A 22,961-nucleotide genomic window follows, 5' to 3' on the forward strand; every position below is an offset into this window, starting at 1 on the left:
CAAAGGCAGATGAATACGTACCTCCTACAGTCCCTCAGCACAGCAGGCAAAGCCTCTGTGCAGACATGCAGGGCTGAGATAATTCACAGCTTGGGATTGGTATCAGCCACACTCAGGCTATGCGGTGATAAATAACTTTTTACTGCATTTTTACAGATGACTTAAGGCTTCACTATTAATTGAAAACACCCCTCCCATGTATGGATGTCTGTCATCAACGCCTTTCTGCCTGAAACCTTTCACCAAAGCAATGCCCAAGAGCAGCAGCCAAAGAAAGACAGACCTGGGGAACAAAGGTGATCTGTAATGGACAGCCCACAGATCAAAGAGTCATAGAATGGTTTGGGATAGAATGGATCATATTTATCATCTAACCCCACCCATCTGTCAAGAGAAAGGATAGTTTCGCTAGACCAGGCTGCTCCAAGCCCCATCCCACCTGCTCTGAACACTTGAAGGGATGGAGCATCCATAAGCTCTCCATGCACCCTGTTCCAGTGCATCACCACCCTCACAGGGAAGAATTTCTTCCTAATACCTAATCGAATTTATCATCTGTCCGTTTAACCACATTCCACCACTGCAGGCCCTTCTGCACAGCCCTGCCCTTCAGTGCGCCCATGGAATTCCCAGTGGAGAACACACATATCCACACCCGGGAGAAATTGGGATGTGCTTGGCTGATGTCCTATTTATGTGCTAGAACTGATCACCTGAAGAAACATACACTGGAGACAGAGAATAGCACAGGGGGACTCGAGGAAATGAACTTCTCTAGAAGGCTTTTGCCACAACCAAGAGAAATGAGAACGACCAATGGGTGAGCCAGCAGGACCAATTAGACTTCTGTCTCAGGTGGCAGATAAAGGTACCCAGAGCAATGTATGGATTATCCAGCACTTGCAGAGGCCAGTTCTGCTGCGCTTCCTGGCGTACCTGGGGTCCAATTTCCAAGCCCAGAGTACAGTGTGCCTTGGATCCATTCTGGGCTGTGCCTTCCTGGGCTTAGTGTGAGTACTGGTCCACACGGTGGAACTGCCCAGACTGTTTCCTGCAGAGCCCAGGGTGGGGAGAAGAAATACTCCTCTGAGGGCACAGCCCTGCCCCTCAGTGTTCCCATGTGGTTGCCCACGGAGTGCAAGGTCTGTTGGAGGACAGATCTCCCATGGCCAGAGACTCTTAGAAGACCAGGCACAGCCTGGCCAGGAAGTGAGAAGCACTGGGGTGTGAAGAGAGCTGGGGCTGGCCCTGCCTCAGAGCACTGGGTGAGCCAGGGAAGATGAGTACGAGCAGGGTCATTCTCAGTGTTTGTGCTGCGATAGGGCTGGTCCTGTACCACTGAAGCTGCCCAGCGCCCAGTGAGGTGGACAAGGATGGTGTCTGACGTGCAGGAAGCACAAGGGGAACTTCACATGGTCCATGAGGTGTTGTGTGCCTGGGCCATTATTTTGAACCCAGCTTTGCCTTCTGGATTCCCTTTTTTTGCAGCCAGGCAACCACAGATAAGCAAGGGATGCCAGGATTTAGAGTTTCTCTTGGGGCTGAAGTCCAAGGTGTAAAAAGATGCCATTGAAAACCATACGCAAACGTGAATTAATGAGGAAGCGAAAAGTCATTTGCTCCAATTCAGATGGACATCTGAAAAAAATCCATGAGGAATCAAGGGATAATTGTCTTGCAGAGAGCCAAAGTGGCTGTGGGGTTGCTCTATGCATCATCTGCCCAGTTCCCCTCTGCCTGTGAGTGGAGGCGTGGTGGCCAGAAAGTGGCTCTTTGGGCACTGGGTGCTCAGCTGGAGCTGTGGTTGGCCCTGGGGGTGTTGGGTTCAAGGAATGGAAACTGCACTGCGTAGCCTGATCATGGCAGATACTGATCCCAGCCGCAGAGTTGTCTCAGCCCTGGATGTCTGGAGAGCAGCTGGGCCCTGCCAGGGCCTGAAGGACTGTGAGAGGTATGGGTGTCATCTGCCATTGACCATGTGTGCTGCTCATGGGCACTAGAAAGGGCAGTGGAGAAGAGGAGAAGGAAGAGATGAAGTTGTGGGCTTTCCCCAGACGCTGTGGTTTCCCATCCTCACTGCTGCCACCCTTTGAGCCGTGGTGTCCCTAAAGCCCTTTCACTGTGCAGTTAGCAGGGATGATTTTGACAGCTCTATCACAAAATGCACAAAACAAAACCCACTGCAATCTGCTTCCTCCACCTTTCTTCCCTGAATAGGCTGAAAGAGATGCACAGATTGAAAGAAGACTCTGAGGCTCAGGCTTGGATGCACAACAACTTTAATGAGTCTAAAGAAGCAAAGGAGGTGGCTCACAGAGAGCAAAAGGAGCAGCCACTAAGACGCAGTGGAGCTCCTGCAGGGTGTCCATCTGCCTGCCCTGCAGAGGCAGAAAGGGCGACAGATCCCCCTTGGCTGGCCTGGGGAGACACAGAAAGCAAAGGAAAGAGATGGAAGAGCGGGAAAAGGAAATAATGTCCTGAAGCTCGAAACACAATGTCCCGGAGTTCTGTTTTCAGTCCAGCCCCATGCTGTGAGGTCTTGCAGGTTCTTGCCCCAGGACGTTGCCAGCAGGTTTAGCAGGGCCGACACCTGTAGCGGTTGGTGATGCAGGAGAGGTCAAAGCCCCCGGAGTTGATGGGCACTCCGTCACAGCTGAGGATGCTGCCAACGGCAGCGGAGGTGGAGGATCCCACCACGGTGTTCTGTGGGAAGGAGCTGAGGATGGGCCCGGGCAGGGTCACCACCACAGCAGAGGGCTGGATGGCAACGACGGAGTCCTGGCACTGCCTGACACAGCACTCATTGCAGCTGTTGGCCAGCGGGGTCGGGCCGCAGGGCTGGCAGCAAGGGTTGCAGGGCTGGCAGCACGACATGTCTCTGGCTCACAGGGGCACCTGGCACACAGGGCAGGGAGAAGCACAAAGCAGACACACATGAGAAGCAGCCCTGCACCCAACCCCCCTGCAGACAAGGCACCTCCTGCACCACCTGACACTGCCCAGCCCAAAGCCCAGCAGCCTCCTCAGCCAAGTCCCAGCCTCTCTCTGCACAACACCTTCTCTCCCCTTCCCTCTCCCAGCAGAAGCAGCTCCCAGCCCTGGGCTAACACAGCCCATATCAGCTGAGACCCGCAGTTAGGAAAGACGTGGTCTTGAAGCAGGAGGAGAAGGAGAAGAAAAGGCTTCCCACTGACCTGATTGCCGAGGAGAAGGAGGTGAGAGAAGTGGATGCGAGAGCAGAGACTTGGGCTGCCTTTTATAGCAGTCCTGCACTGCCCCAGGCCCACAGGCACCTTTGTGCAAGTCATAATTTTCTGACCAGCTCATGTCAGTTGTGAACCATCCCAGCTAATGGTAGGGGCTGTGCCCTGGTTTCCTGCACTGATGCCCTTTCATTTCCTGCCTAATTCCGCTTGCCCTCCTATATGAAAGCTTCTGGAAGTGCCGGGATGAGTGGGTCAAGGATTTGCAGGGCAGAAAGATGTCAGCACAGGCAGAAGGCTCAGATCAAGGCTGGTGGCATCTCTTGTTTACAGGTGCTGTTCTTCTGGGTCATTTCTGTGTGGTTTATTTGTGGCAAAGATGACAGGAAATGGGCACCACTTTTGTGCTTTTTTGCCCATATGCCCCAAGACTGCTGTGTGAGTGGCCATGAGTGCACATGTGAGGGATGCTGGACTTCTTGTCCTTCTTCCACCCTTCTCACTCTCTTACATATGCTGTCTCTGTCTGCTCAGCCACCCAAGTTGCCACCTGTAACCCTCCCTCCCTCTACAGGGCAGGCAGATGGACACCCTGCATGAGCTCCTCTGCATCTTGGTGGCTGCTCCTGGGGTTCTCTGAGCCACCTCCTTCTCTTCCTTAATCTCATTAGGTTTGTTGCACGTCCAGGCCTGGGCCTCTGAATCCTCCTTCGTTCTGTGGCAACTCCCCCAGTCTCCTCTGGGATGAAGTTTGACAAAGCAGAGGGTGGGCCTCCTTGCAGTGATTTTCCTTTGTGCCCCCTCCCTTGGAGGTGGATGGAGACCTCCCTGGCTACTCCACGGCCAATGGCCATCAGGGAGAGCCTGACTCCAACGATCGGCAGCAGTGGGGATGGGAAAAAACAATGCCTTGGACCAGCTCACAACCTCATCTCTTCCTTCTCTTCCCCTCCATCACCCAGTGTAGGGTCCATGACCAGCCACAGGAACTGATGACATGTGCACCTCAGGTGGTCCTTCAGTGCCTGGCAGGGCCCAGGGGTTGTTGATACAGTCAGGCCGCAGGGGATTCAGCAGTTAGGATTGGTAACAGTCACACTCCAACTGTGCCATGAAGTCCCTATTTCTTTGAAGCCAACATATCCAAAAGGCCCAGATGGCTTGCGTCAGGTGTCCATCTTCCCTGTGCACGTGACCTGTAGCCTCACTATTGATGACAACATTTATCCCTTTTTATTAAGACTTTCTCCTCAGACCCCGGCCTTCAGCCTTGAATAATGCTGTAATTTGTGTCATCCCTCAGATATCCATGGTCTCCTGTGTGCAGAAGAGGAACTCTTGAAGGCACTGCTGGGCTCAAAGTAACAGCTCAGGCACAGAGTGTCCCGTGAAGCCTGTGAGGTTCCACACGTGCTCCTGCTGCCCTCAGTTCAGGGCAGAGACACCACCTTTATCCACATGACTGGCCACTGGGCACATCTTGTGCTGTCCAGAGGCCAAGGCTTCACTTTCACCTTCAGCTAGTGAGACCGGCTGCCCAAGCACTGGTGTCTGTTGCCAGCACCCAAATCATCTCCAGTTCCTCTTCACTGTGCCTGTGACCTCCACAGACAAGCCTTGCACGTGGGTCCTTGTTCCGAGAAAGTCTCGGTCCTCTTGGCAGACCCCACTGAAGTACTAAAATACTGGGAAGAGCTCCTCCCCAAGTCTCCTGTTCTCCAGGGAGAAAAGGCCACACTCCTTCAGTCTTTCCTCACAGCACAGGTTCTCCAGCTCTCTGGTCATCTTTTGAAAAACACAATCTGGTGGCAGCAGCCGCTGGATCAGGATAAGCACCGGCCAAGCCAGGGAACTTGGGTCTCAGTGGTGTCTTTCCCGATGCAGAACAGCCAGCCAGCAGGAGAAACACCTGGGTTGAGATGACAACAAGCCCAGTGTCCACGGGGTTGGGGCATGCAGGAAGCAGATTTTGTTCTTCATGGGGGTGGTGAAACGGAGCGGTTTGCGGATGGTGACATCTCGATTACAGGACATCCCTGAGAGGATCATGAACTCAGTGGTAGTCAGGAAGAAGGAGAAAACGACGGTTTGCTGTTTCTTGCTGAGGTAGAGATAACTTCCTTCACAGGTTTTGGGATGGGATTATGTTTTGAATTTTTGCTCAAAACAGAGTTGATAATGCAGAGATGATTTTGCTATTGCTAAGTTTGCAGAGAGCCAAGGCCTTTTCAGCTTTTCCTGCTGCCACGCTGGCAAGGAAGTTGGGGGTATGTGGGAGGCTGGGAGAAGACACAGCCAAGACAGGTGACCCAAAGTGATCCAAGGGATATGTCAGACCATGTGGCACTATACTCAGTATATAAAGGTGTGGGAAGAAGGAGGAGGGGGGGACACTTGGAGACACGGTGGTTTTGTCTTCCCGAGCCACCATTCATCAGAATGGGGCCATGCTCTTCTGGAGATGGCTGAACACCTGCCTGCTCATGGGAAGCAGAGAATTAATTAATTCTTTGTCTTTCTTTGCTTCTGTACGCAGAGGACCACCCTGCCAGGGCAGGACTGCAGTACACCTTGGAAGGACAGAGGACCCAGAGAGGGCACAGAGGGGGCATGACACGAATAACCCAGTGCACTGATCTGAGAGTACACGTAGAGTAGCAATAGGGTCAACCCCCCAGCAGAAGCCCACTTGAGTGTAAGAGTGACCAGCACAGAGACGAGGTGGAAGCAAAAGACAAGGATGTGTCATGTCCCCTCCCATGGCAGTCCTTGGGCACGTGTACAAGAAGCACAAGAGCAGCGTCCATTTCCTGACAACTTTGCCAAAGACAAGACCACAGGAATGACCTTGGGGCAAATCACCTGCCCTCAAGCCATGCTAACAGCCCTTCATCTAAAACTTCTTCCTCTAATGGCATCTTTCTGCCCTACAAATCCTGGCACTTAGAGAGATGGCGCTTCATGTAGGAAAGCACTTGGCATGTACCAGGAAATGAAAAGGCAGCAGTGCAGGAAACCAGGGCACAGCCCCTACCATTAGCTGGGATGGTTCACAACTGACATGAGCTGGTCAGAAAATTATGACTTGCACAAAGGTGCCTGTGGGCCTGGGGCAGTGCAGGACTGCTATAAAAGGCAGCCCAAGTCTCTGCTCTCGCATCCACTTCTCTCACCTCCTTCTCCTCGGCAATCAGGTCAGTGGGAAGCCTTTTCTTCTCCTTCTCCTCCTGCTTCAAGACCACGTCTTTCCTAACTGCGGGTCTCAGCTGATATGGGCTGTGTTAGCCCAGGGCTGGGAGCTGCTTCTGCTGGGAGAGGGAAGGGGAGAGAAGGTGTTGTGCAGAGAGAGGCTGGGACTTGGCTGAGGAGGCTGCTGGGCTTTGGGCTGGGCAGTGTCAGGTGGTGCAGGAGGTGCCTTGTCTGCAGGGGGGTTGGGTGCAGGGCTGCTTCTCATGTGTGTCTGCTTTGTGCTTCTCCCTGCCCTGTGTGCCAGGTGCCCCTGTGAGCCAGAGACATGTCGTGCTGCCAGCCCTGCAACCCTTGCTGCCAGCCCTGCGGCCCGACCCCGCTGGCCAACAGCTGCAATGAGTGCTGTGTCAGGCAGTGCCAGAGCTCCACTGTTGCCATCCAGCCCTCTGCTGTGGTGGTGACCCTGCCCGGGCCCATCCTCAGCTCCTTCCCACAGAACACCGTGGTGGGATCCTCCACCTCCGCTGCCGTTGGCAGCATCCTCAGCTGTAATGGAGTGCCCATCAACTCCGGGGGCTTTGACCTCTCCTGCATCACCAGCTGCTACCGTGGCAGATGTCCCCCCTGCTAAAGCTGCTGGCAACGTCCTGGGGCAAGAACCTGCAAGACCTCACAACATGGGGCTGGACTGAAAACAGAACTTTGAGACACTGTATTTGGAGCTTCATGATGACGTTTCCTTTTCCCGCTCTTCCATCTCTTTCCTTTGTTGTCTGTTGTCCTTCCTCCCTTTGCAAGGCGGGCAGATGGACACCCTGCAGGAGCTCAACTGCACCTTAGTGGCTGTTCCTGGGGCTCGTTGTGAGCCACCTCCTTTTCTTCCTTAAACTCAATAAATCTGTTGTGCATCCAAGCCTGGGCATCCAAGTCCTCCTTTATTCTGTGGCAACTCTTGCAGTGTGCTCAGGGAAAATGTTGCACAAAACAGACCTTGGGAGTCCCTGTAGTGCATTTTACTTTGTGCCTTTTCTGTTGGAGGTGTCCAAAATGTCCCTGACTGCTTGAGGGACAAAGACCATCAGGGAAACACTGACCCCAAAGGCTATCAGGAGTGGAGAAGGAAAAGAACACTTCCTGGAGACAGCCCACAACCTTGTCTCCTCCTTCTCCTCCCCTCCATTCCATTGTCTGGAGTCCATGCCCAGCACACAGGAGCACAGGCAGATGAGATACGTACCTCCTACAGTCCCTCAGCACAGGCAGGCAAAGCCTCTGTGCAGACATGCAGGGCTGAGATAATTCACAGCTTGGGATTGGTATCAGCCACACTCAGGCTATGCGGTGATAAATAACTTTTTACTGCATTTTTACAGATGACTTAAGGCTTCACTATTAATTGAAAACACCCCTCCCATGTATGGATGTCTGTCATCAACGCCTTTCTGCCTGAAACCTTTCACCAAAGCAATGCCCAAGAGCAGCAGCCAAAGAAAGACAGACCCTGGGGAACAAAGGTGATCTGTAATGGACAGCCCACAGATCAAAGAGTCATAGAATGGTTTGGGATAGAATGGATCATATTTATCATCTAACCCCACCCATCTGTCAAGAGAAAGGATAGTTTCGCTAGACCAGGCTGCTCCAAGCCCCATCCCACCTGCTCTGAACACTTGAAGGGATGGAGCATCCATAAGCTCTCCATGCACCCTGTTCCAGTGCATCACCACCCTCACAGGGAAGAATTTCTTCCTAATACCTAATCTGAATTTATCATCTGTCCGTTTAACCACATTCCCACCACTGCAGGCCCTTCTGCACAGCCCTGCCCTTCAGTGCGCCCATGGAATTCCCAGTGGAGAACACACATATCCACACCCGGGAGAAATTGGGATGTGCTTGGCTGATGTCCTATTTATGTGCTAGAACTGATCACCTGAAGAAACATACACTGGAGACAGAGAATAGCACAGGGGGACTCGAGGAAATGAACTTCTCTAGAAGGCTTTTGCCACAACCAAGAGAAATGAGAACGACCAATGGGTGAGCCAGCAGGACCAATTAGACTTCTGTCTCAGGTGGCAGATAAAGGTACCCAGAGCAATGTATGGATTATCCAGCACTTGCAGAGGCCAGTTCTGCTGCGCTTCCTGGCGTACCTGGGGTCCAATTTCCCAAGCCCAGAGTACAGTGTGCCTTGGATCCATTCTGGGCTGTGCCTTCCTGGGCTTAGTGTGAGTACTGGTCCACACGGTGGAACTGCCCAGACTGTTTCCTGCAGAGCCCAAGGTGGGGAGAAGAAATACTCCTCTGAGGGCACAGCCCTGCCCCTCAGTGTTCCCATGTGGTTGCCCACGGAGTGCAAGGTCTGTTGGAGGACAGATCTCCCATGGCCAGAGACTCTTAGAAGACCAGGCACAGCCTGGCCAGGAAGTGAGAAGCACTGGGGTGTGAAGAGAGCTGGGGCTGGCCCTGCCTCAGAGCACTGGGTGAGCCAGGGAAGATGAGTACGAGCAGGGTCATTCTCAGTGTTTGTGCTGCGATAGGGCTGGTCCTGTACCACTGAAGCTGCCCAGCGCCCAGTGAGGTGGACAAGGATGGTGTCTGACGTGCAGGAAAGCACAAGGGGAACTTCACATGGTCCATGAGGTGTTGTGTGCCTGAGCCATTATTTTGAACCCAGCTTTGCCTTCTGGAGTCCCTTTTTTTGCAGCCAGGCAACCACAGATAAGCAAGGGATGCCAGGATTTAGAGTTTCTCTTGGGGCTGAAGTCCAAGGTGTAAAAAGATGCCATTGAAAACCATACGCAAACGTGAATTAATGAGGAAGCGAAAAGTCATTTGCTCCAATTCAGATGGACATCTGAAAAAAATCCATGAGGAATCAAGGGATAATTGTCTTGCAGAGAGCCAAAGTGGCTGTGGGGTTGCTCTATGCATCATCTGCCCAGTTCCCCTCTGCCTGTGAGTGGAGGCGTGGTGGCCAGAAAGTGGCTCTTTGGGCACTGGGTGCTCAGCTGGAGCTGTGGTTGGCCCTGGGGGTGTTGGGTTCAAGGAATGGAAACTGCACTGCGTAGCCTGATCATGGCAGATACTGATCCCAGCCGCAGAGTTGTCTCAGCCCTGGATGTCTGGAGAGCAGCTGGGCCCTGCCAGGGCCTGAAGGACTGTGAGAGGTATGGGTGTCATCTGCCATTGACCATGTGTGCTGCTCATGGGCACTAGAAAGGGCAGTGGAGAAGAGGAGAAGGAAGAGATGAAGTTGTGGGCTTTCCCCAGACGCTGTGGTTTCCCATCCTCACTGCTGCCACCCTTTGAGCCGTGGTGTCCCTAAAGCCCTTTCACTGTGCAGTTAGCAGGGATGATTTTGACAGCTCTATCACAAAATGCACAAAACAAAACCCACTGCAATCTGCTTCCTCCACCTTTCTTCCCTGAATAGGCTGAAAGAGATGCACAGATTGAAAGAAGACTCTGAGGCTCAGGCTTGGATGCACAACAACTTTAATGAGTCTAAAGAAGCAAAGGAGGTGGCTCACAGAGAGCAAAAGGAGCAGCCACTAAGACGCAGTGGAGCTCCTGCAGGGTGTCCATCTGCCTGCCCTGCAGAGGCAGAAAGGGCGACAGATCCCCCTTGGCTGGCCTGGGGAGACACAGAAAGCAAAGGAAAGAGATGGAAGAGCGGGAAAAGGAAATAATGTCCTGAAGCTCGAAACACAATGTCCCGGAGTTCTGTTTTCAGTCCAGCCCCATGCTGTGAGGTCTTGCAGGTTCTTGCCCCAGGACGTTGCCAGCAGCTTTAGCAGGGCCGACACCTGTAGCGGTTGGTGATGCAGGAGAGGTCAAAGCCCCCGGAGTTGATGGGCACTCCGTCACAGCTGAGGATGCTGCCAACGGCAGCGGAGGTGGAGGATCCCACCACGGTGTTCTGTGGGAAGGAGCTGAGGATGGGCCCGGGCAGGGTCACCACCACAGCAGAGGGCTGGATGGCAACGACGGAGTCCTGGCACTGCCTGACACAGCACTCATTGCAGCTGTTGGCCAGCGGGGTCGGGCCGCAGGGCTGGCAGCAAGGGTTGCAGGGCTGGCAGCACGACATGTCTCTGGCTCACAGGGGCACCTGGCACACAGGGCAGGGAGAAGCACAAAGCAGACACACATGAGAAGCAGCCCTGCACCCAACCCCCCTGCAGACAAGGCACCTCCTGCACCACCTGACACTGCCCAGCCCAAAGCCCAGCAGCCTCCTCAGCCAAGTCCCAGCCTCTCTCTGCACAACACCTTCTCTCCCCTTCCCTCTCCCAGCAGAAGCAGCTCCCAGCCCTGGGCTAACACAGCCCATATCAGCTGAGACCCGCAGTTAGGAAAGACGTGGTCTTGAAGCAGGAGGAGAAGGAGAAGAAAAGGCTTCCCACTGACCTGATTGCCGAGGAGAAGGAGGTGAGAGAAGTGGATGCGAGAGCAGAGACTTGGGCTGCCTTTTATAGCAGTCCTGCACTGCCCCAGGCCCACAGGCACCTTTGTGCAAGTCATAATTTTCTGACCAGCTCATGTCAGTTGTGAACCATCCCAGCTAATGGTAGGGGCTGTGTCCTGGTTTCCTGCACTGATGCCCTTTCATTTCCTGCCTAATTCCGCTTGCCCTCCTATATGAAAGCTTCTGGAAGTGCCGGGATGAGTGGGTCAAGGATTTGCAGGGCAGAAAGATGTCAGCACAGGCAGAAGGCTCAGATCAAGGCTGGTGGCATCTCTTGTTTACAGGTGCTGTTCTTCTGGGTCATTTCTGTGTGGTTTATTTGTGGCAAAGATGACAGGAAATGGGCACCACTTTTGTGCTTTTTTGCCCATATGCCCCAAGACTGCTGTGTGAGTGGCCATGAGTGCACATGTGAGGGATGCTGGACTTTTTGTCCTTCTTCCACCCTTCTCACTCTCTTACATATGCTGTCTCTGTCTGCTCAGCCACCCAAGTTGCCACCTGTAACCCTCCCTCCCTCTACAGGGCAGGCAGATGGACACCCTGCATGAGCTCCTCTGCATCTTGGTGGCTGCTCCTGGGGTTCTCTGAGCCACCTCCTTCTCTTCCTTAATCTCATTAGGTTTGTTGCACGTCCAGGCCTGGGCCTCTGAATCCTCCTTCGTTCTGTGGCAACTCCCCCAGTCTCCTCTGGGATGAAGTTTGACAAAGCAGAGGGTGGGCCTCCTTGCAGTGATTTTCCTTTGTGCCCCCTCCCTTGGAGGTGGATGGAGACCTCCCTGGCTACTCCACGGCCAATGGCCATCAGGGAGAGCCTGACTCCAACGATCGGCAGCAGTGGGGATGGGAAAAAACAATGCCTTGGACCAGCTCACAACCTCATCTCTTCCTTCTCTTCCCCTCCATCACCCAGTGTAGGGTCCATGACCAGCCACAGGAACTGATGACATGTGCACCTCAGGTGGTCCTTCAGTGCCTGGCAGGGCCCAGGGGTTGTTGATACAGTCAGGCCGCAGGGGATTCAGCAGTTAGGATTGGTAACAGTCACACTCCAACTGTGCCATGAAGTCCCTATTTCTTTGAAGCCAACATATCCAAAAGGCCCAGATGGCTTGCGTCAGGTGTCCATCTTCCCTGTGCACGTGACCTGTAGCCTCACTATTGATGACAACATTTATCCCTTTTTATTAAGACTTTCTCCTCAGACCCCGGCCTTCAGCCTTGAATAATGCTGTAATTTGTGTCATCCCTCAGATATCCATGGTCTCCTGTGTGCAGAAGAGGAACTCTTGAAGGCACTGCTGGGCTCAAAGTAACAGCTCAGGCACAGAGTGTCCCGTGAAGCCTGTGAGGTTCCACACGTGCTCCTGCTGCCCTCAGTTCAGGGCAGAGACACCACCTTTATCCACATGACTGGCCACTGGGCACATCTTGTGCTGTCCAGAGGCCAAGGCTTCACTTTCACCTTCAGCTAGTGAGACCGGCTGCCCAAGCACTGATGTCTGTTGCCAGCACCCAAATCATCTCCAGTTCCTCTTCACTGTGCCTGTGACCTCCACAGACAAGCCCTGCACGTGGGTCCTTGTTCCGAGAAAGTCTCGGTCCTCTTGGCAGACCCCACTGAAGTACTAAAATACTGGGAAGAGCTCCTCCCCAAGTCTCCTGTTCTCCAGGGAGAAAAGGCCACACTCCTTCAGTCTTTCCTCACAGCACAGGTTCTCCAGCTCTCTGGTCATCTTTTGAAAAACACAATCTGGTGGCAGCAGCCGCTGGATCAGGATAAGCACCGGCCAAGCCAGGGAACTTGGGTCTCAGTGGTGTCTTTCCCGATGCAGAACAGCCAGCCAGCAGGAGAAACACCTGGGTTGAGATGACAACAAGCCCAGTGTCCACGGGGTTGGGGCATGCAGGAAGCAGATTTTGTTCTTCATGGGGGTGGTGAAACGGAGCGGTTTGCGGATGGTGACATCTCGATTACAGGACATCCCTGAGAGGATCATGAACTCAGTGGTAGTCAGGAAGAAGGAGAAAACGACGGTTTGCTGTTTCTTGCTGAGGTAGAGATAACTTCCTTCACAGGTTTTGGGATGGGATTATGTTTTGAATTTTTGCTCAAAACAGAGTTGATAATGCAGAGATGATTTTGCTATTGCTAAGTTTGCAGAGAGCCAAGGCCTTTTCAGCTTTTCCTGCTGCCACGCTGGCAAGGAAGTTGGGGGTATGTGGGAGGCTGGGAGAAGACACAGCCAAGACAGGTGACCCAAAGTGATCCAAGGGATATGTCAGACCATGTGGCACTATACTCAGTATATAAAGGTGTGGGAAGAAGGAGGAGGGGGGGACACTTGGAGACACGGTGGTTTTGTCTTCCCGAGCCACCATTCATCAGAATGGGGCCATGCTCTTCTGGAGATGGCTGAACACCTGCCTGCTCATGGGAAGCAGAGAATTAATTAATTCTTTGTCTTTCTTTGCTTCTGTACGCAGAGGACCACCCTGCCAGGGCAGGACTGCAGTACACCTTGGAAGGACAGAGGACCCAGAGAGGGCACAGAGGGGGCATGACACGAATAACCCAGTGCACTGATCTGAGAGTACACGTAGAGTAGCAATAGGGTCAACCCCCCAGCAGAAGCCCACTTGAGTGTAAGAGTGACCAGCACAGAGACGAGGTGGAAGCAAAAGACAAGGATGTGTCATGTCCCCTCCCATGGCAGTCCTTGGGCACGTGTACAAGAAGCACAAGAGCAGCGTCCATTTCCTGACAACTTTGCCAAAGACAAGACCACAGGAATGACCTTGGGGCAAATCACCTGCCCTCAAGCCATGCTAACAGCCCTTCATCTAAAACTTCTTCCTCTAATGGCATCTTTCTGCCCTACAAATCCTGGCACTTAGAGAGATGGCGCTTCATGTAGGAAAGCACTTGGCATGTACCAGGAAATGAAAGGGCATCAGTGCAGGAAACCAGGACACAGCCCCTACCATTAGCTGGGATGGTTCACAACTGACATGAGCTGGTCAGAAAATTATGACTTGCACAAAGGTGCCTGTGGGCCTGGGGCAGTGCAGGACTGCTATAAAAGGCAGCCCAAGTCTCTGCTCTCGCATCCACTTCTCTCACCTCCTTCTCCTCGGCAATCAGGTCAGTGGGAAGCCTTTTCTTCTCCTTCTCCTCCTGCTTCAAGACCACGTCTTTCCTAACTGCGGGTCTCAGCTGATATGGGCTGTGTTAGCCCAGGGCTGGGAGCTGCTTCTGCTGGGAGAGGGAAGGGGAGAGAAGGTGTTGTGCAGAGAGAGGCTGGGACTTGGCTGAGGAGGCTGCTGGGCTTTGGGCTGGGCAGTGTCAGGTGGTGCAGGAGGTGCCTTGTCTGCAGGGGGGTTGGGTGCAGGGCTGCTTCTCATGTGTGTCTGCTTTGTGCTTCTCCCTGCCCTGTGTGCCAGGTGCCCCTGTGAGCCAGAGACATGTCGTGCTGCCAGCCCTGCAACCCTTGCTGCCAGCCCTGCGGCCCGACCCCGCTGGCCAACAGCTGCAATGAGTGCTGTGTCAGGCAGTGCCAGAGCTCCACTGTTGCCATCCAGCCCTCTGCTGTGGTGGTGACCCTGCCCGGGCCCATCCTCAGCTCCTTCCCACAGAACACCGTGGTGGGATCCTCCACCTCCGCTGCCGTTGGCAGCATCCTCAGCTGTAATGGAGTGCCCATCAACTCCGGGGGCTTTGACCTCTCCTGCATCACCAGCTGCTACCGTGGCAGATGTCCCCCCTGCTAAAGCTGCTGGCAACGTCCTGGGGCAAGAACCTGCAAGACCTCACAACATGGGGCTGGACTGAAAACAGAACTTTGAGACACTGTATTTGGAGCTTCATGATGACGTTTCCTTTTCCCGCTCTTCCATCTCTTTCCTTTGTTGTCTGTTGTCCTTCCTCCCTTTGCAAGGCGGGCAGATGGACACCCTGCAGGAGCTCAACTGCACCTTAGTGGCTGTTCCTGGGGCTCGTTGTGAGCCACCTCCTTTTCTTCCTTAAACTCAATAAATCTGTTGTGCATCCAAGCCTGGGCATCCAAGTCCTCCTTTATTCTGTGGCAACTCTTGCAGTGTGCTCAGGGAAAATGTTGCACAAAACAGACCTTGGGAGTCCCTGTAGTGCATTTTACTTTGTGCCTTTTCTGTTGGAGGTGTCCAAAATGTCCCTGACTGCTTGAGGGACAAAGACCATCAGGGAAACACTGACCCCAAAGGCTATCAGGAGTGGAGAAGGAAAAGAACACTTCCTGGAGACAGCCCACAACCTTGTCTCCTCCTTCTCCTCCCCTCCATTCCATTGTCTGGAGTCCATGCCCAGCACACAGGAGCACAGGCAGATGAGATACGTACCTCCTACAGTCCCTCAGCACAGGCAGGCAAAGCCTCTGTGCAGACATGCAGGGCTGAGATAATTCACAGCTTGGGATTGGTATCAGCCACACTCAGGCTATGCGGTGATAAATAACTTTTTACTGCATTTTTACAGATGACTTAAGGCTTCACTATTAATTGAAAACACCCCTCCCATGTATGGATGTCTGTCATCAACGCCTTTCTGCCTGAAACCTTTCACCAAAGCAATGCCCAAGAGCAGCAGCCAAAGAAAGACAGACCCTGGGGAACAAAGGTGATCTGTAATGGACAGCCCACAGATCAAAGAGTCATAGAATGGTTTGGGATAGAATGGATCATATTTATCATCTAACCCCACCCATCTGTCAAGAGAAAGGATAGTTTCGCTAGACCAGGCTGCTCCAAGCCCCATCCCACCTGCTCTGAACACTTGAAGGGATGGAGCATCCATAAGCTCTCCATGCACCCTGTTCCAGTGCATCACCACCCTCACAGGGAAGAATTTCTTCCTAATACCTAATCTGAATTTATCATCTGTCCGTTTAACCACATTCCCACCACTGCAGGCCCTTCTGCACAGCCCTGCCCTTCAGTGCGCCCATGGAATTCCCAGTGGAGAACACACATATCCACACCCGGGAGAAATTGGGATGTGCTTGGCTGATGTCCTATTTATGTGCTAGAACTGATCACCTGAAGAAACATACACTGGAGACAGAGAATAGCACAGGGGGACTCGAGGAAATGAACTTCTCTAGAAGGCTTTTGCCACAACCAAGAGAAATGAGAACGACCAATGGGTGAGCCAGCAGGACCAATTAGACTTCTGTCTCAGGTGGCAGATAAAGGTACCCAGAGCAATGTATGGATTATCCAGCACTTGCAGAGGCCAGTTCTGCTGCGCTTCCTGGCGTACCTGGGGTCCAATTTCCCAAGCCCAGAGTACAGTGTGCCTTGGATCCATTCTGGGCTGTGCCTTCCTGGGCTTAGTGTGAGTACTGGTCCACACGGTGGAACTGCCCAGACTGTTTCCTGCAGAGCCCAGGGTGGGGAGAAGAAATACTCCTCTGAGGGCACAGCCCTGCCCCTCAGTGTTCCCATGTGGTTGCCCACGGAGTGCAAGGTCTGTTGGAGGACAGATCTCCCATGGCCAGAGACTCTTAGAAGACCAGGCACAGCCTGGCCAGGAAGTGAGAAGCACTGGGGTGTGAAGAGAGCTGGGGCTGGCCCTGCCTCAGAGCACTGGGTGAGCCAGGGAAGATGAGTACGAGCAGGGTCATTCTCAGTGTTTGTGCTGCGATAGGGCTGGTCCTGTACCACTGAAGCTGCCCAGCGCCCAGTGAGGTGGACAAGGATGGTGTCTGACGTGCAGGAAAGCACAAGGGGAACTTCACATGGTCCATGAGGTGTTGTGTGCCTGGGCCATTATTTTGAACCCAGCTTTGCCTTCTGGAGTCCCTTTTTTTGCAGCCAGGCAACCACAGATAAGCAAGGGATGCCAGGATTTAGAGTTTCTCTTGGGGCTGAAGTCCAAGGTGTAAAAAGATGCCATTGAAAACCATACGCAAACGTGAATTAATGAGGAAGCGAAAAGTCATTTGCTCCAATTCAGATGGACATCTGAAAAAAATCCATGAGGAATCAAGGGATAATTGTCTTGCAGAGAGCCAAAGTGGCTGTGGGGTTGCTCTATGCATCATCTGCCCAGTTCCCCTCTGCCTGTGAGTGGAGGCGTGGTGGCCAGAAAGTGGCTCTTTGGGCACTGGGTGCTCAGCTGGAGCTGTGGTTGGCCCTGGGGGTGTTGGGTTCAAGGAATGGAAACTGCACTGCGTAGCCTGATCATGGCAGATACTGATCCCAGCCGCAGAGTTGTCTCAGCCCTGGATGTCTGGAGAGCAGCTGGGCCCTGCCAGGGCCTGAAGGACTGTGAGAGGTATGGGTGTCATCTGCCATTGACCATGTGTGCTGCTCATGGGCACTAGAAAGGGCAGTGGAGAAGAGGAGAAGGAAGAGATGAAGTTGTGGGCTTTCCCCAGACGCTGTGGTTTCCCATCCTCACTGCTGCCACCCTTTGAGCCGTGGTGTCCCTAAAGCCCTTTCACTGTGCAGTTAGCAGGGATGATTTTGACAGCTCTATCACAAAATGCACAAAACAAAACCCACTGCAATCTGCTTCCTCCACCTTTCTTCCCTGAATAGGCTGAAAGAGATGCACAGATTGAAAGAAGACTCTGAGGCTCAGGCTTGGATGCACAACAACTTTAATGAGTCTAAAGAAGCAAAGGAGGTGGCTCACAGAGAGCAAAAGGAGCAGCCACTAAGACGCAGTGGAGCTCCTGCAGGGTGTCCATCTGCCTGCCCTGCAGAGGCAGAAAGGGCGACAGATCCCCCTTGGCTGGCCTGGGGAGACACAGAAAGCAAAGGAAAGAGATGGAAGAGCGGGAAAAGGAAATAATGTCCTGAAGCTCGAAACACAATGTCCCGGAGTTCTGTTTTCAGTCCAGCCCCATGCTGTGAGGTCTTGCAGGTTCTTGCCCCAGGACGTTGCCAGCAGCTTTAGCAGGGCCGACACCTGTAGCGGTTGGTGATGCAGGAGAGGTCAAAGCCCCCGGAGTTGATGGGCACTCCGTCACAGCTGAGGATGCTGCCAACGGCAGCGGAGGTGGAGGATCCCACCACGGTGTTCTGTGGGAAGGAGCTGAGGATGGGCCCGGGCAGGGTCACCACCACAGCAGAGGGCTGGATGGCAACGACGGAGTCCTGGCACTGCCTGACACAGCACTCATTGCAGCTGTTGGCCAGCGGGGTCGGGCCGCAGGGCTGGCAGCAAGGGTTGCAGGGCTGGCAGCACGACATGTCTCTGGCTCACAGGGGCACCTGGCACACAGGGCAGGGAGAAGCACAAAGCAGACACACATGAGAAGCAGCCCTGCACCCAACCCCCCTGCAGACAAGGCACCTCCTGCACCACCTGACACTGCCCAGCCCAAAGCCCAGCAGCCTCCTCAGCCAAGTCCCAGCCTCTCTCTGCACAACACCTTCTCTCCCCTTCCCTCTCCCAGCAGAAGCAGCTCCCAGCCCTGGGCTAACACAGCCCATATCAGCTGAGACCCGCAGTTAGGAAAGACGTGGTCTTGAAGCAGGAGGAGAAGGAGAAGAAAAGGCTTCCCACTGACCTGATTGCCGAGGAGAAGGAGGTGAGAGAAGTGGATGCGAGAGCAGAGACTTGGGCTGCCTTTTATAGCAGTCCTGCACTGCCCCAGGCCCACAGGCACCTTTGTGCAAGTCATAATTTTCTGACCAGCTCATGTCAGTTGTGAACCATCCCAGCTAATGGTAGGGGCTGTGTCCTGGTTTCCTGCACTGATGCCCTTTCATTTCCTGCCTAATTCCGCTTGCCCTCCTATATGAAAGCTTCTGGAAGTGCCGGGATGAGTGGGTCAAGGATTTGCAGGGCAGAAAGATGTCAGCACAGGCAGAAGGCTCAGATCAAGGCTGGTGGCATCTCTTGTTTACAGGTGCTGTTCTTCTGGGTCATTTCTGTGTGGTTTATTTGTGGCAAAGATGACAGGAAATGGGCACCACTTTTGTGCTTTTTTGCCCATATGCCCCAAGACTGCTGTGTGAGTGGCCATGAGTGCACATGTGAGGGATGCTGGACTTTTTGTCCTTCTTCCACCCTTCTCACTCTCTTACATATGCTGTCTCTGTCTGCTCAGCCACCCAAGTTGCCACCTGTAACCCTCCCTCCCTCTACAGGGCAGGCAGATGGACACCCTGCATGAGCTCCTCTGCATCTTGGTGGCTGCTCCTGGGGTTCTCTGAGCCACCTCCTTCTCTTCCTTAATCTCATTAGGTTTGTTGCACGTCCAGGCCTGGGCCTCTGAATCCTCCTTCGTTCTGTGGCAACTCCCCCAGTCTCCTCTGGGATGAAGTTTGACAAAGCAGAGGGTGGGCCTCCTTGCAGTGATTTTCCTTTGTGCCCCCTCCCTTGGAGGTGGATGGAGACCTCCCTGGCTACTCCACGGCCAATGGCCATCAGGGAGAGCCTGACTCCAACGATCGGCAGCAGTGGGGATGGGAAAAAACAATGCCTTGGACCAGCTCACAACCTCATCTCTTCCTTCTCTTCCCCTCCATCACCCAGTGTAGGGTCCATGACCAGCCACAGGAACTGATGACATGTGCACCTCAGGTGGTCCTTCAGTGCCTGGCAGGGCCCAGGGGTTGTTGATACAGTCAGGCCGCAGGGGATTCAGCAGTTAGGATTGGTAACAGTCACACTCCAACTGTGCCATGAAGTCCCTATTTCTTTGAAGCCAACATATCCAAAAGGCCCAGATGGCTTGCGTCAGGTGTCCATCTTCCCTGTGCACGTGACCTGTAGCCTCACTATTGATGACAACATTTATCCCTTTTTATTAAGACTTTCTCCTCAGACCCCGGCCTTCAGCCTTGAATAATGCTGTAATTTGTGTCATCCCTCAGATATCCATGGTCTCCTGTGTGCAGAAGAGGAACTCTTGAAGGCACTGCTGGGCTCAAAGTAACAGCTCAGGCACAGAGTGTCCCGTGAAGCCTGTGAGGTTCCACACGTGCTCCTGCTGCCCTCAGTTCAGGGCAGAGACACCACCTTTATCCACATGACTGGCCACTGGGCACATCTTGTGCTGTCCAGAGGCCAAGGCTTCACTTTCACCTTCAGCTAGTGAGACCGGCTGCCCAAGCACTGGTGTCTGTTGCCAGCACCCAAATCATCTCCAGTTCCTCTTCACTGTGCCTGTGACCTCCACAGACAAGCCCTGCACGTGGGTCCTTGTTCCGAGAAAGTCTCGGTCCTCTTGGCAGACCCCACTGAAGTACTAAAATACTGGGAAGAGCTCCTCCCCAAGTCTCCTGTTCTCCAGGGAGAAAAGGCCACACTCCTTCAGTCTTTCCTCACAGCACAGGTTCTCCAGCTCTCTGGTCATCTTTTGAAAAACACAATCTGGTGGCAGCAGCCGCTGGATCAGGATAAGCACCGGCCAAGCCAGGGAACTTGGGTCTCAGTGGTGTCTTTCCCGATGCAGAACAGCCAGCCAGCAGGAGAAACACCTGGGTTGAGATGACAACAAGCCCAGTGTCCACGGGGTTGGGGCATGCAGGAAGCAGATTTTGTTCTTCATGGGGGTGGTGAAACGGAGCGGTTTGCGGATGGTGACATCTCGATTACAGGACATCCCTGAGAGGATCATGAACTCAGTGGTAGTCAGGAAGAAGGAGAAAACGACGGTTTGCTGTTTCTTGCTGAGGTAGAGATAACTTCCTTCACAGGTTTTGGGATGGGATTATGTTTTGAATTTTTGCTCAAAACAGAGTTGATAATGCAGAGATGATTTTGCTATTGCTAAGTTTGCAGAGAGCCAAGGCCTTTTCAGCTTTTCCTGCTGCCACGCTGGCAAGGAAGTTGGGGGTATGTGGGAGGCTGGGAGAAGACACAGCCAAGACAGGTGACCCAAAGTGATCCAAGGGATATGTCAGACCATGTGGCACTATACTCAGTATATAAAGGTGTGGGAAGAAGGAGGAGGGGGGGACACTTGGAGACACGGTGGTTTTGTCTTCCCGAGCCACCATTCATCAGAATGGGGCCATGCTCTTCTGGAGATGGCTGAACACCTGCCTGCTCATGGGAAGCAGAGAATTAATTAATTCTTTGTCTTTCTTTGCTTCTGTACGCAGAGGACCACCCTGCCAGGGCAGGACTGCAGTACACCTTGGAAGGACAGAGGACCCAGAGAGGGCACAGAGGGGGCATGACACGAATAACCCAGTGCACTGATCTGAGAGTACACGTAGAGTAGCAATAGGGTCAACCCCCCAGCAGAAGCCCACTTGAGTGTAAGAGTGACCAGCACAGAGACGAGGTGGAAGCAAAAGACAAGGATGTGTCATGTCCCCTCCCATGGCAGTCCTTGGGCACGTGTACAAGAAGCACAAGAGCAGCGTCCATTTCCTGACAACTTTGCCAAAGACAAGACCACAGGAATGACCTTGGGGCAAATCACCTGCCCTCAAGCCATGCTAACAGCCCTTCATCTAAAACTTCTTCCTCTAATGGCATCTTTCTGCCCTACAAATCCTGGCACTTAGAGAGATGGCGCTTCATGTAGGAAAGCACTTGGCATGTACCAGGAAATGAAAGGGCATCAGTGCAGGAAACCAGGACACAGCCCCTACCATTAGCTGGGATGGTTCACAACTGACATGAGCTGGTCAGAAAATTATGACTTGCACAAAGGTGCCTGTGGGCCTGGGGCAGTGCAGGACTGCTATAAAAGGCAGCCCAAGTCTCTGCTCTCGCATCCACTTCTCTCACCTCCTTCTCCTCGGCAATCAGGTCAGTGGGAAGCCTTTTCTTCTCCTTCTCCTCCTGCTTCAAGACCACGTCTTTCCTAACTGCGGGTCTCAGCTGATATGGGCTGTGTTAGCCCAGGGCTGGGAGCTGCTTCTGCTGGGAGAGGGAAGGGGAGAGAAGGTGTTGTGCAGAGAGAGGCTGGGACTTGGCTGAGGAGGCTGCTGGGCTTTGGGCTGGGCAGTGTCAGGTGGTGCAGGAGGTGCCTTGTCTGCAGGGGGGTTGGGTGCAGGGCTGCTTCTCATGTGTGTCTGCTTTGTGCTTCTCCCTGCCCTGTGTGCCAGGTGCCCCTGTGAGCCAGAGACATGTCGTGCTGCCAGCCCTGCAACCCTTGCTGCCAGCCCTGCGGCCCGACCCCGCTGGCCAACAGCTGCAATGAGTGCTGTGTCAGGCAGTGCCAGAGCTCCACTGTTGCCATCCAGCCCTCTGCTGTGGTGGTGACCCTGCCCGGGCCCATCCTCAGCTCCTTCCCACAGAACACCGTGGTGGGATCCTCCACCTCCGCTGCCGTTGGCAGCATCCTCAGCTGTAATGGAGTGCCCATCAACTCCGGGGGCTTTGACCTCTCCTGCATCACCAGCTGCTACCGTGGCAGATGTCCCCCCTGCTAAAGCTGCTGGCAACGTCCTGGGGCAAGAACCTGCAAGACCTCACAACATGGGGCTGGACTGAAAACAGAACTTTGAGACACTGTATTTGGAGCTTCATGATGACGTTTCCTTTTCCCGCTCTTCCATCTCTTTCCTTTGTTGTCTGTTGTCCTTCCTCCCTTTGCAAGGCGGGCAGATGGACACCCTGCAGGAGCTCAACTGCACCTTAGTGGCTGTTCCTGGGGCTCGTTGTGATCCACCTCCTTTTCTTCCTTAAACTCAATAAATCTGTTGTGCATCCAAGCCTGGGCATCCAAGTCCTCCTTTATTCTGTGGCAACTCTTGCAGTGTGCTCAGGGAAAATGTTGCACAAAACAGACCTTGGGAGTCCCTGTAGTGCATTTTACTTTGTGCCTTTTCTGTTGGAGGTGTCCAAAATGTCCCTGACTGCTTGAGGGACAAAGACCATCAGGGAAACACTGACCCCAAAGGCTATCAGGAGTGGAGAAGGAAAAGAACACTTCCTGGAGACAGCCCACAACCTTGTCTCCTCCTTCTCCTCCCCTCCATTCCATTGTCTGGAGTCCATGCCCAGCACACAGGAGCACAGGCAGATGAGATACGTACCTCCTACAGTCCCTCAGCACAGGCAGGCAAAGCCTCTGTGCAGACATGCAGGGCTGAGATAATTCACAGCTTGGGATTGGTATCAGCCACACTCAGGCTATGCG

General features: G+C 53.5%; 3 protein-coding genes and 3 pseudogenes across 3 annotated transcripts; 3 read left to right on the plus strand and 3 right to left on the minus strand.

The window, feature by feature from the left end:
- Positions 1 to 2,574: 2,574 nt before the first annotated feature.
- On the minus strand, positions 2,575 to 3,327 carry LOC116798762 (annotated as a pseudogene).
- Positions 3,328 to 6,247: 2,920 nt separating this feature from the next.
- On the plus strand, positions 6,248 to 7,303 carry LOC116798731 (feather keratin Cos1-2-like). Its single transcript, XM_032711325.1, has 2 exons — positions 6,248 to 6,397; positions 6,697 to 7,303. Exon 2 carries the CDS (start codon positions 6,718 to 6,720, stop codon positions 7,021 to 7,023), a length of 306 nt encoding a protein of 101 aa, XP_032567216.1. The 5' UTR covers positions 6,248 to 6,397; positions 6,697 to 6,717; the 3' UTR covers positions 7,024 to 7,303.
- Positions 7,304 to 10,188: 2,885 nt separating this feature from the next.
- Positions 10,189 to 10,941, minus strand: LOC116798751 (annotated as a pseudogene).
- A 2,904-nt stretch (positions 10,942 to 13,845) lies between these two features.
- On the plus strand, positions 13,846 to 14,917 carry LOC116798740 (feather keratin Cos1-2-like). Its single transcript, XM_032711343.1, has 2 exons — positions 13,846 to 14,011; positions 14,311 to 14,917. The coding sequence occupies exon 2, from the start codon at positions 14,332 to 14,334 to the stop codon at positions 14,635 to 14,637; it is 306 nt and encodes a 101-aa protein (XP_032567234.1). The 5' UTR covers positions 13,846 to 14,011; positions 14,311 to 14,331; the 3' UTR covers positions 14,638 to 14,917.
- A 2,885-nt stretch (positions 14,918 to 17,802) lies between these two features.
- On the minus strand, positions 17,803 to 18,555 carry LOC116798752 (annotated as a pseudogene).
- A 2,904-nt stretch (positions 18,556 to 21,459) lies between these two features.
- Positions 21,460 to 22,414, plus strand: LOC116798750 (feather keratin Cos1-2-like). The gene is made up of 2 exons (XM_032711359.1): positions 21,460 to 21,625; positions 21,925 to 22,414. Exon 2 carries the CDS (start codon positions 21,946 to 21,948, stop codon positions 22,249 to 22,251), a length of 306 nt encoding a protein of 101 aa, XP_032567250.1. The 5' UTR covers positions 21,460 to 21,625; positions 21,925 to 21,945; the 3' UTR covers positions 22,252 to 22,414.
- The last annotated feature ends 547 nt before the right edge of the window (positions 22,415 to 22,961 follow it).

The sequence above is a fragment of the Chiroxiphia lanceolata genome, chromosome 26 (assembly GCF_009829145.1).
Source record: "Chiroxiphia lanceolata isolate bChiLan1 chromosome 26, bChiLan1.pri, whole genome shotgun sequence".
Classification (NCBI taxonomy): Eukaryota; Metazoa; Chordata; class Aves; order Passeriformes; family Pipridae; genus Chiroxiphia; species Chiroxiphia lanceolata.

Bases quoted from the DNA above. Each gene is read 5' to 3' on its own strand.
- LOC116798731 (XM_032711325.1), top strand. From the start codon at position 6,718: ATGTCGTGCTGCCAGCCCTGCAACCCTTGCTGCCAGCCCTGCGGCCCG.
- LOC116798740 (XM_032711343.1), top strand. From the start codon at position 14,332: ATGTCGTGCTGCCAGCCCTGCAACCCTTGCTGCCAGCCCTGCGGCCCG.
- LOC116798750 (XM_032711359.1), top strand. From the start codon at position 21,946: ATGTCGTGCTGCCAGCCCTGCAACCCTTGCTGCCAGCCCTGCGGCCCG.